The sequence below is a fragment of the Liolophura sinensis genome, chromosome 13 (genome assembly GCF_032854445.1).
Source record: "Liolophura sinensis isolate JHLJ2023 chromosome 13, CUHK_Ljap_v2, whole genome shotgun sequence".
In the NCBI taxonomy this organism is placed as follows: domain Eukaryota; kingdom Metazoa; phylum Mollusca; class Polyplacophora; order Chitonida; family Chitonidae; genus Liolophura; species Liolophura sinensis.
The window spans coordinates 15,737,084-15,750,039 of record NC_088307.1 but is presented as its reverse complement, the minus strand read 5'-3'; the positions used below and the strand labels follow the sequence as shown (position 1 = coordinate 15,750,039).

Sequence of the window (12,956 nt, the reverse complement as noted above, 5' to 3'; positions counted from 1 at the left end):
GTTTCTTGTCTGGCTGTATAGATTTTGTGCCAAAAATTGTGTTTTACAGGCAAATAAGTGGAACAAATTATTACGTGTGGTGCTGAAACTCGGGATATCATCCTACCTATTTTGAGACAAGGATCAAAAGACTTTTAGATCAATAAAACTCTTAGAATAAGACTGATGTGATGGTCTTGGAAGAAGTTTTTGGTCACTTTATACTATACTTACATATGCAGAGTTCAGCACTCAAGCCTGACAAAGTGGTTGTCAGGGGTGGGGTGGGGTGGGGTGGGGTAGGGTGGGGATGGGGGTGATGTATGGGCAGGAGGGGCGTTGGCCGTTGGCCTTGCATTAATGGTAAGGTTCAGAGCTTACTGGTGGAGAGCAGATCACACACACATAAGCATTACATATACAGGTGGCAGTTTCCACTAGAGTAGATCACACACACATAAGCATTACATATTCAGGTATCAATTTCCACTAGAGTAGATCACACACACATAAGCATTACATATGCAGGTGGCAATTTCCACTAGAGCAGATCACACACACACATAAGCATTACATGTGCGGGGTGGCAATTTCCACTAGAGTAGATCACACACACATAAGCATTACATATGCAGGTGGCAATTTCCACTAGAGTAGATCACACATGCATAAGTATTACATGTGCAGGTAGTAATTTCCGCTAGAGTAGATCACACACACACACACACATAAGCACTACATGTGCAGGGTGGCAATTTCCACTAGAGCAGATCACACACACATAAGCATTACATGTGCTGGCAGGCAAATTCCACTAGAGCAGATCACACACACATAAGCATTACATGTGCAGGGTGGCAATTTCCACTAGAGTAGATCACACACACATAAGCATTACATGTGCACATGTGCAGGGTGGCAATTTCCACTAGAGCAGATCACACACACATAAGCATTACATGTGCAGGGTGGCAATTTCCACTGGAGCAGATCACACACACATAAGCATTACATGTGCAGGGTGGCAATTTCCAGTAGAGCAGATCACACACACATAAGCACTACTTGTGCAGGGTGGCAATTTCCACTAGAGTAGATCACACGCAAACATAAGCACTACATGTGCAGGGTGGCAGTTTCCACTAGAGTAGATCACACACACACATAAGCACTACATGTGCAGGGTGGCAATTTCCACTGGAGCAGATCACACACACATAAGCATTACATGTGCAGGGTGGCAATTTCCAGTAGAACAGATCACACACACATAAGCACTACTTGTGCAGGGTGGCAATTTCCACTAGAGTAGATCACACACACATAAGCATTACATATTCAGGTATCAATTTCCACTAGAGTAGATCACACATACATAAGCATTACATATTCAGGTGGCAATTTCCACGAGAGTAGATCACACAAACATAAGCATTACATATGCAGGTGGCAATTTCCACTAGAGCAGATCACACACACACATAAGCATTACATGTGCGGGGTGGCAATTTCCACTAGAGTAGATCACACACACATAAGCATTACATATGCAGGTGGCAATTTCCACTAGAGTAGATCACACATGCATAAGTATTTACATGTGCAGGTAGTAATTTCCGCTAGAGTAGATCACACACACACACACATAAGCACTACATGTGCAGGGTGGCAATTTCCACTAGAGCAGATCACACACACATAAGCATTACATGTGCTGGCAGGCAAATTCCACTAGAGCAGATCACACACACATAAGCATTACATGTGCAGGGTGGCAATTTCCACTAGAGTAGATCACACACACATAAGCATTACATGTGCACATGTGCAGGGTGGCAATTTCCACTAGAGCAGATCACACACACATAAGCATTACATGTGCAGGGTGGCAATTTCCACTGGAGCAGATCACACACACATAAGCATTACATGTGCAGGGTGGCAATTTCCAGTAGAGCAGATCACACACACATAAGCACTACTTGTGCAGGGTGGCAATTTCCACTAGAGTAGATCACACACAAACATAAGCACTACATGTGCAGGGTGGCAGTTTCCACTAGAGTAGATCACACACACACATAAGCACTACATGTGCAGGGTGGCAATTTCCACTGGAGCAGATCACACACACATAAGCATTACATGTGCAGGGTGGCAATTTCCAGTAGAACAGATCACACACACATAAGCACTACTTGTGCAGGGTGGCAATTTCCACTAGAGTAGATCACACACAAACATAAGCACTACATGTGCAGGGTGGCAGTTTCCACTAGAGTAGATCACACACACACATAAGCACTACATGTGCAGGGTGGCAATTTCCACTAGTGCAGATCACACACACATAAGCAATACATGTGCAGAGTGGCAATTTCCACTAGAGCAGATCACACATAAACAGTTCATACATCTACATTTGCAGGGTGGCCATTTGGCACAATCTGTCTGTTAGCAATTTGCCTGCCAAAAATGGGACAAGGTGGAAATTTGTGTAAAAAAGCCTAGCTGTTGATATATCCAATTATCTTGTATCCTAAAGCATCTGTAACCATCACCCCTTTAGGTACACCTGTGTAGATTGTGCAGACAAACTTCGGTCAAACGTTATTATGGATAGATAACATGGTGACCGAGAAGCTGCGGTAGAAGACTCCAAATGCTGACAAGACTAATTTTGTAGGTAACTGATAAAGATGCTGCCATTTAACATTCATTCTGCATGTTTCAGTTAAAAAAACAAAACGCCAAAAACTATATATAAATATATGTATGCATGTACTACATGTGTTTGTAATAATGCAGACCAACACCTGTAACGGATATTAAAGAAGTACAAGCTAGAAAGTGCTTCCCAGTAAACATTTCTTTACATGGCTGGTACAGGTCACTATCGGGCAAATAAACGTTTTACTGACAAGCACGGAAGAACTTATGCCGTAATAACACTGTTTTAAAGCAAACCTGGGCCAGTGTAGACATGTCATAACTCTCCCAGTATTGTACAAACTGCCATATTGGCCCTATGATGGTCCAACTCCAGCAAATATGGCTTAAGGGTGAATATCAGGCCAGTACTGGGCCGGTTTTTGCAAGCCTGTTCCAATGAAATGCATTGTGGTATATACCGTGTGGAACAACAGTTCATCTGCCAACTGCATTTGCAACAAAATTTTCCCCAAATTTGTTATAAATGGGTATTTCACTTCCCTGATATAATTTTATGTCAGTTCAGTACATTATGTACATATATAAATTGGCAGTGACTTGCCCCCTTCACATTTGGTGTATTTTGCAGAAAAATATTAGATGTAAGGATGTCTATGTGCTACCATGTGGCTACATACAGATTTACAGCTGAAATATAGAATGTCTAAATTATTGTGTACTAATAGGTGGGAAATAAATTAGTAAAATTAACAAGAACCCATTAATTATTGGCACTTACTAGACCAAATTAGTGAGGTCAGGTGAGGTCAAATGTCCAGTTTAGTAGTGGCTGTGATAATTAGCCTGGTGAGGTGAGTATGTTGTTTGTGAAATTCGTGTCTCAAAAAAAGACCATGACTTTGAAAGTATTTTGATTTCTCTATTGGCTGTATATATATACTGAGACACAAGTTATAATTTCAGACACTTCAGATGAAGAAACACAAATTTTATCGCCCACTAAAAATTAGGGATGTGAGAACTCTTTATATGGGTGCAGTTTTTTGTTTATTTCATTATTTTGGGATCTATAGTGAAGAAAACATATGCACTCCAATAGCCTTGGAGTGAGAAGACAAACTGAAGAAAACAGACGGGGCAAATGTAAATGAGGACAGAAATGAAGAAAGCCAGGAAATATAACAAGCTAATGTAATATCCATTCAACTGGAATAAATGAATTACTATCAGATTACAGTTTGCCCTTTTTGGTGAGGTAGTTCATGCCTTATAAGCCCAAATGGTCATAATGGTGTATTGGTCAGTCTTTTTTTCTGAAATTTGCATATTGTTACAAATTTAATAAAAAATCTTACTTGCAGTAAAATTTTTCTGAGCACGTTTCAAAATTGTTTTAATATTTCAATATTATTTTCTTTTGAATAATATAATGTGCCACACATACATGCCTAATGGAATGGCCTAACACCATAAACCCAAATCTGGTGTTGTTTATATTTAGTATTTGATTGGTGTTCAAATGTGAATGACTATATTCATCCAAAGTCATATATGTTCAGAAATCTATATAGTCATTGACTTGTAATCAATCAAAAATAGTGTGTTGGTACATTTGTGCTTGTCTTTGATTTCTTTTCTTGCTGCATGGTTAGTCAGTAGTCGATGCATTCATGCAGTAAGCCTGTATTAATTATTCGTAGTAGGTCTTCAGGTATCTGTGCTCGTTAGGTAACTGGCTTCGAGATGTCTGACACCAAGGGATGAATTACAGTTATATGAAGGTGTTACATGTATATGTAATGGCCCAGTTCAGCTGTGAACTTCTTATTAAATTGATGTTTACCAGCAGGTACAACTGGGCCATATATGTACACCTGGCTCTGGCCCAGTACTGGGTTAGTTCCTCTGTGCCATTTGGGCCCGGTACCGAATAAAAAGAGCTGGCCCAGCTCTAGTACACTGCGGCGTCGCTATGGTCCTGTTTTTGGTTTGTTATACAGTCCCAATTCGAAGCCAGTGTGCACGACGGTATGTTGCGGTAACGGGAGGCATTAACTGGCTCGATAAAAAAAATGGTTGGCCCCAGTTTGAAAATGTTAACTGGGTTACTGTATCGTGAGGAATTCGATAATCGTTGATTTACCAGAAATAAAACAGCTAGGAAGACTAAAACTGCTATGACACGTATCTGTACATGGTTTTATTTGTTTTCCACTGAAATGCCAGAGGAGTCCCTAAATCGAAAGCTTTTGCCGAGTTTCAGTGTTGAAAGTTCACCATGTCATTGGCTCTGTTGTTATTCTCTGTGGAACCATACTTTGACTGTTGAAGTATTTTAAAATGTATCTCCAAGTATCTTACAAATAGCTTTTGTGAAAGCTGGAATTTGCACTTTGGTAATGAAATAAGATTTTGAAGATAATGATGCATGTGGCGCTGCTATTTCCACGTTAAACCGATTTTTAATATTTTTATAACTGGCCTATCTTTTGCTTACTATCCAGGTCATGGAGGAGATGGGTTTCTAAAATTTCAAGATGCTGAGGAAATTACAAATGTGGAGCTAGCTGATGCCTTTGAACAAATGTGGCAGAAGAGAAGGTACACCAGGGATAGTGCAAAACGTATACTTTCACAGCCAACAGAAGGCTATATATATATATATATATATATATATATATATATATATATATATATATAGTCATTTATAATATGGGTGTATTACTTAGGAATCCAACAATGAAGCTGTGAAGACAAGCCCATAAAGAGAGGGTATATGTACTTTGGCTCCTTTTTGCCTCAAATTTAATACGTGCATGTACATGTGTATGCAACCAAAATGAGAATGCTTCTATCAGGAAATTTCACAAATGAAAAATACTGTCATATTGAACCTTTAGTTCAGTTTTTTCATCAACATTGTGGTGGATTCTAACTGATTCATCCAGGTTATGGGGCCATGCAAGACTGTTTTGTGCAGTTTTATTAATTTCTTATCACATAAAAAACTTGTTCAAAAAAACTTGCGCCATGCAATAACCCAGGAGCCTCTCACCAATGCAAGAGCTGTGAGTTAAAGTCTTGGACCCTGTTTCATAAAGTGCACTTAGCAACCATGGCGGCACAATACCCAGAGTACTGGTCACGTGCACAGAAAGCTATGTGCGCTTTATGAAGTGGGCCCCAGCTCATGCTGGCTTCCTCTCTGGTCGCACCCGGGAAGGTCTGTCAGCATCCTGTGGATGGTCATGTTATCCTCTTACCATAATACCTTGGTATAAATAAAATATTTTTGAATATGGCATAAAACACCAATCAATTAAATAACTAAACAAACCAAGAGATACATGTACAACAGACTTCATCACAAAATTCTGTTTGATTTTTTGATGCTACATGTGTGAGAATATGCTTTTACATATATGTATTTTTGCTTAAAAGCTGTTGGCAGAGATATTTGAAGGCTACTGTAAATATTTAAAATATTATTGTGTATGCAGTGACCTAGTGGACAAAACAATATATCCTGGCTGTTGATTGGATAGTAAAGGGAGATCACTCAGTGTTTATGACATTGTAATATGGGAACCAGGTAGTAAAATAATTAGGATAAATGTTCTAAATGTTTTTCTCTGTTTTCTGCCCAGGTACCACGAGTTGTTCTTCATGATTGACACATGTCAGGCAGCCTCCATGTTCCAGAGGTTCTACTCCCCAAATATCCTGGCAGTCTCTAGCAGTTTAGTCGGGGAAGACTCTCTTTCTGTAAGTATTAAAGCTTTGTAGATACAGTAAAGACAGGTGGGGAAATCGTGGACCATAACCTGCCATGGCTGATTGACTGGGCCGGTTTGTACGAAGAGATGGTAGCTAGAGTGGATTGCAGACCCTACAATTGAGTTTACAATTGATAGTAAAAATACGTTGCACGCACACCATTTGCACAAAGAAATTGTATTAAGGTGATCTTTATTTTTCGGAAATACAGTCATGATCGTATGCTGAAATTGACTTGTACATCATGGCCATCTATATAAATGGAAGATGTACCAGTTATTAACTTTTTCTTGCCTTTATTTTCAAAAGAATTCTACATCAAAATGATTCAGGGGCAAACAACAACATGTGAATAAATTCTTTACAAACCAAGTCCAAACATTAATACACACACACATTTAACATTAATTTTTGATTGTAATTTTGATTGTAAGATACAAATGTCATAGCTTACAATCCCTGCTAGTGGGTGTCAATTCCAAGTTACGGCTACGAGGGTGATCTTGGTGATTTACAGTCCATAGTCTTACAGTCCCTGTGTACAAGTGGCCCTCATCATGATATTGCTGAAAAGCTGTTGACTATGACGTGAAATCTGAAGCATGCATACTGGTTGTCAATGCTCCCCGTGGTTGTCAGGGCTCCCACTAGTTGTCAGTGCTCCCACTGCTGGTCAGTGCTCCCACTGCTTGTCAATGCTCCCACTGGTTTTCAGTGCTCCCACAGGTTGTCAGTCCTCCCACAGGTTGTCAGAGCTCCCACTGCTTGTCAGTGCTCCCACAGGTTGTCAGAGCTCCCACTGCTTGTCAGTGCTCCCACAGGCTGTCAATGCTCCCACTGCTTGTCTGAGCTCCCAGTGCTTTTCAGTGCTCCCACTGGTTGTCAGGGCTCCCACTGCTTGTCAATGATTCCACTTGTTGTCAATGCTTCCACTTGTTGTCAATGCTTCCACTGGTTGTCAATGATACCATTGCTTGCTGATCTTTTACAGTTATAATCAGGACATGGAACCATCACTAATTTACATGTACCCTTTGCGGTTCTTTGTGATACCCAGTTGTGTCCAGGGTTGGGCTCAACCTTTGATTAGTAGTTGAACCATAGGCCTCAGAGGTGCCTGTAGCCCTACTGTATGTTGAATTCTGTTAACTGCTCTGTGTCCTGGGTCTCAGTGTATATGACTGATCGGCCCAGTGTATTTTAACTGGTGTGCTTAGTCTATTTTGACTGATATTGTATTTTGACTGAAAGGTCAATTTTTGAGTGATAGACCCAGTTTATTTGGGCCGATAGACCCAGTTTTGAGTGATAGACCCAGTATACTTGGGCTGATAAACCCAGTTTTGAGCGATAGACCCCAGTATACTTGGGCTGATAGGCCCAGTTTTGAGAGATAGGTTTAGTGTATTTTGAGCAATATACCTTGCAATAAGGACTTGCAAGCTTCAAAACCAGGATATGTTTCAATCCCAGCTGTTAATTACATTAATGAAAACCACATTCCTTGTCCTATATTCCTAATTTTCTAAATATTTTAATCTACATGTAGGTGAAAAGAAAACCAGTATTTCTCTTGATGTTTGTGCACATGTAAATGAAACATTCTTCAAAACAGTGTATTAATAAACAAACAAATAAGCAATTATTGAATGGTCTTGTTTTTCAGCACCATGTGGATCCTGCTATAGGGGTGTATATAATAGATCGGTACACATATTACGCTCTTGAATTTCTGGAAGGTGTCGACCCAAAGAGCAAGAAGACGATGAGGCAATTTGTAAGTACTTGTAACATCATCAAAAGTGATCTAAAGGAAAAAAGACACATGTTTGTGTATGTTGTAGAGGTTTTTCTATGTTCAGGTATATTCCAACTGCAGGTTTAGTGGTCTAACCACTGCCTGTTTTGACATGTACATGACATGTTCCTTAGTTACTGGTAACACATATCCTATATAAAGACCTCTGTGGACATTCATATTCATATTCCTTGAAAATAACATGAAGTTTGAAACTGCAGTTGGAGTATAACAGAATGTAGAAAGTTAAGAAGGAGTTTTATTATTTTTTTTCCTGTATATATATATATATATATATATATATATATATATATATATATATATATACATCTCGAAATGATAATTTGCAAGCAGATTGCACTTAGTCAGTGCAAAGTGGAACAAATTGTTTGCTTGAGCTGATAGAACTAACTTTATCGAATTTTGGCTTTAGTTTATAACTGCTACTACATGTATTAAAGGAAAAAGTATTAAGTGAGAAATATTTCATTAATTTTGTTTAACTCAAGATTTTGACTAATAAAATGCTCTAAACACAGGAACCAGAGGCAACTCATAAAATGGTACCCTTTCTCTAGAACTTACTTGCATTTGTATGAACAAATTATTTTGTAGTAGCATTAAATGCCTGTTCATGGTGGATATAACATAACAGTCATTGATTTCTTGAATTTGAATCATTGTGCTAATGGTGTTTCAGCTAAGAGTGTGCCCCAAGGCCCTGTGTATATCAACCGTGGGAACACGAGAAGACCTGTTTGGGCGTAACCCAGACAACGTCCTGCTTACTGATTTCTTTGGGAGTGTGAGAAATGTGGAAATCCAGGAGAACATGATAGCTTTGCCTGATGTATCCAAGACATTCAATTCCACTGCCTCTACATGCAGGTATGGTTTATTATCTATTCTCTTGTTTGTTTTTTTTTGTTTGCTTATCCACGTATTCACACACCTGATAAGTGCACATAACAAAACCAAATTGTATACAGTACAGCTTCATCGTGTTCATTGCTTATAGACAAGTATATTTGTACATCAGCTAAATGATAAACCCTGTTAATACGAAGCCTTTTAGACAAGGCTTTAGTTTGAGTTAGACTCCTTTGTGGGCGTGATCCTGCTTGATGAGGCATTGCGCCATCGTGGGCACCGCTGGAGTTGTGAACGAGTGGAGCTGGTACTGGATTAGACAAAAAAGCATGCCTAACTGACCTATAGTTATCTTGCAAGTATCTTTCTATTGTTAAAGTATTGCATTTAACTAGATCATCTGTATGAAGAATGTGTTACCTTTACAAGTGAAATCTAGAGTTTACTTGTCATTTTTGTAGAAGAAGGTCACATGTGATTACTAAGGAAGGTAGTTCACACTCCGACCTATAAATATCCTGGAAGGTGACACCATCTGGAATCATGTCCAGTGTCTGGTTTGGCATTGCTGTGAGGCAGCACTATAAATATCCTGGAAGGTGACACCATCTGGAATCCTGTCCGGTGTCTGGTTTTAGTATTGCTTTGAGGCAGCCCTATAAATATCCTGGAAGGTGACACCATCTGGAATCATGTCCAGTGTCTGGTTTATTATTGCTGTGAGGCAGCCCTATAAATATCCTGGAAGGTGACACCATCTGGAATCATGTCCAGTGTCTGGTTTGGCATTACTGTGAGGCAGCCCTATAAATATCCTGGAAGGTGACACCATCTGGAATCAACTGATGTAGTTTGAAAACAATGTTAAAATGTTAACACTAAACCAACAGTATCCCAAAGGAAGTCTAAAAAGCATATTATTTTAGTTTTGTGATGTTACCCAACTGAGATGTTGCAGTTCAAAGTAAACCAAATCACCCACACTGAGATAATCAAATGGGCCACCATAAATTAATTAATTTTAGCCAATCGGGCAAGAGTTATTTCTGTAACACAAGAATGCAGCTGTTTCTGCTTACATTACCCGAGGATACAGCCATTCTCGATTATGACTTGTCTGAACCCTGGTTTGCCTTGCAGCTGTGTGTATTTTGGGGTGGGAGTGGGGGGGTGGGGCTGGGGGTTTGGGGGGGGGATGAATGACCCGATATAGTGTTTCCGATTGCTTTAATATCAAGCATTCCGTGGCCTCTTAAGAATTTCTGATTTAAATTTGATTTATAGAACTGTACCCGTTCAGTGTGTTTCCACCCCTCTTCCTGAACAACTTTATATTATTTGTTGTCTTCTCTTTTAAACCACAAACAAACGAAACTTAAGCGTGGTTGTCTGCTTGTCACAAGGTGTGGTGGCTAGTGGTCTTCTTGTTTTGCTATGCTTTATTAACTTGAACACGGTGTGGTGGCTGTCTTCCTGCACTGCTATGTTTCCTTTACTCTCTTTCTGTTCTGCTATGTTTCCTTTACTTAAACGCAGTGTCCTGGCTGTCTTTCTGTTCTGCTATGTTTCGTTTGCTTAAACACAGTGTCCTGGCTGTCGTCTTGTTCTGCTATGTTTCATTTTAATTTGTTAAACACCAGACTGACATCCTGTAAGTGAAATTGTTTATAACAAAAATTCCCAGTCACATAAATGTGGAGTATACAGTATATATTTCCCCGCAGTTACAGGCATATAGCAGGGTATTTGTTTGTGTTTTAGATTGGAACACTGTACTCCCCGGAAGAGGCCTGTCCAGCTGAGTTATGTCAGTCAGTTTCCGACGGAATTCTAGGATAGTGGTGTAGATATCTCCAGAATTTTGCCCAATCAAAACACCAGGTACAGAGAGAATGTACTTTGTGATAAGAAACTAAATAAGGTTGGACAATACGTTTTGAGACAGTCCCAGGTATTGCCACAGTTGAGTCTGGTAGAAAAGGGAAGGCCATTGTAAGTGTACCGACTTGATGTTATTTCCCCATGTGCAATATTCTGAAAGGTCCTAGGCCCCTGTGAGCTGGTGACCGGGATACAGTTCATGAATTTTCTTCAAATGGATAATTTTCTGACACATGAACAATGTATTACAGCAAATCTCAATCTAAATCATGAGGGAGTGGGCAGTGGTGTAGTGGTTAAATGTGTTTACCTCTCATTGCTCTGACAACCACATCTCAGTTGTGGGTTCACACCCAGCCTTGGACAGGGAAATTGTAGATTCCCCTGCTCATTGCGGTCTCGGTGACAGTGGACGTCTATGAATGCTGACAGTCCAAAGTTCTTTGAAGACCACCTTCCACAAGCATGATGGACATATCTTATTTCATTTGTTTATTTAGTTGGTGTTTTACGCCTTACTCAAGAATATTTCACCAAAAAGGCAGCCAGCATTAGCATGGGGGGGGGGGGGGGACATTCCGCAGGTTGCTAGCAGACCTTCCCATGTACAGCCAGAGAGGACGCCAGCATGAGCTGGACTTGAACTCACAGCAACGGCATTGGTGAAATTGCACCGTGCAGGCATTCTAACCCCCTTGTCTATGGAGGCCCATGACTTTGTTTTTGTTTTCATTGTCACACATATACATTTCATATTTGTACAAGAGAACTCTGCATTTGTATGTGTACTCTGTGTTGTGTAGATGTGTATAGGGTTTGTTTTTATAGCTGCCTTTTGCTGTATAATCCGTACGTATACAAAGCTGTGTGTGTATGGGGCACTCACAGCCAATCAGCCTCTGAGTGTATAGAGGTTGATCAGTCAGTGGGATAAGGTCACTGGTTTGCTCAGGGCAATCAGCAGCCAATCAGCTACTGAGTCTATAGAGGTTGAAAGAGATTGGTCAGGCAGCGGGAGAAGGGTGGGGCTTTGCCGGGAGGCACTCCGGAGCCAATCAGCCGCTGAGTATATAGAGGTTGAAAGAGGTTGGACAGGCAGTGGGAGAAGGGCAGGGGTTTACTGGTAGCACTGAGGTTTCGTCCATCCATGAACTTACCAGTGGTTGTATATAAACTGTAAATTTCTTTAGTATAGTGTTATATACATGTACATAAATCACCAAAAAGAAGAAGAAATCAGAAAATTTTGGTGTATATATATATATATAGTATGATATGTAATATATTTCATTTCAACTCGGCAGGAAGCGGACATTATGGTGGATTTCTTCTTGGAAGCTTCTTGGAAGCTTCTTATTCATGTTATTGGCATATCTGGCTCAATCATCTCTTTGTGGCTCTGGTGGTTAAAGTGCTGGCTCTGGTGGTTAAAGTGCTGGCTCCGGTGGTTAAAGTGCTGGCTCTGGTGGTTAAAGGGCTGGCTCTTGTTGTTAAAAAGCTGACTCTCTGCGACTATCAGGCCCCTGACAAATGAGGTTTCATGTTCGAATCCGGCTTCATAGGGCGGAAGTTTACTCCGGGCATGCTGGTTTCCTGCACTCATAAACCTGACTAATATAATATAAGTGAGAAATTTTTTGGGTATGGCATTAAACACCATTCAATTGATCGGTGGATCAAAGAGTCAGTCTGGAGGGTTGTTCAGTTACTGCATTTATTACCTTTCTTCCATGAGTAAACAATCTCAAGTGGAGCGTAAAACATGTGTGAGATAAATAAATATAGTTTCTAAGGATTTGTCGCCACCATATGGCTGAATTATTGCTGAAATGGCGTTAAACAATAATCATTCCTGCATCCAAATTTTAGATATGGTTTAGCTGATAAGAAAACGTCCAAGTAGCTGATATCAGCACATCACTTTGTTAAAGCTGTGGTGTACCAGTAAACTAAATATGTGTGTGTATAAAATATTAAA

At 40.0% G+C, this 12,956-nt stretch overlaps 1 protein-coding gene across 1 annotated transcript in view; it reads left to right on the top strand.

Moving 5' to 3' along the window:
• LOC135480911 (GPI-anchor transamidase-like) overlaps window positions 1-12,956 on the top strand; it is a 21,579-nt gene extending 8,623 nt beyond the window's left edge. Inside the window, exons 6-10 of the mRNA XM_064760840.1 lie at window positions 5,157-5,253; window positions 6,300-6,417; window positions 8,096-8,206; window positions 8,928-9,115; window positions 10,859-12,956. Of these exons, the coding sequence (XP_064616910.1) occupies window positions 5,157-5,253; window positions 6,300-6,417; window positions 8,096-8,206; window positions 8,928-9,115; window positions 10,859-10,931 (587 nt within the window). The 3' untranslated portion in view covers window positions 10,932-12,956. The remainder of the gene's footprint in view (window positions 1-5,156; window positions 5,254-6,299; window positions 6,418-8,095; window positions 8,207-8,927; window positions 9,116-10,858) is intronic.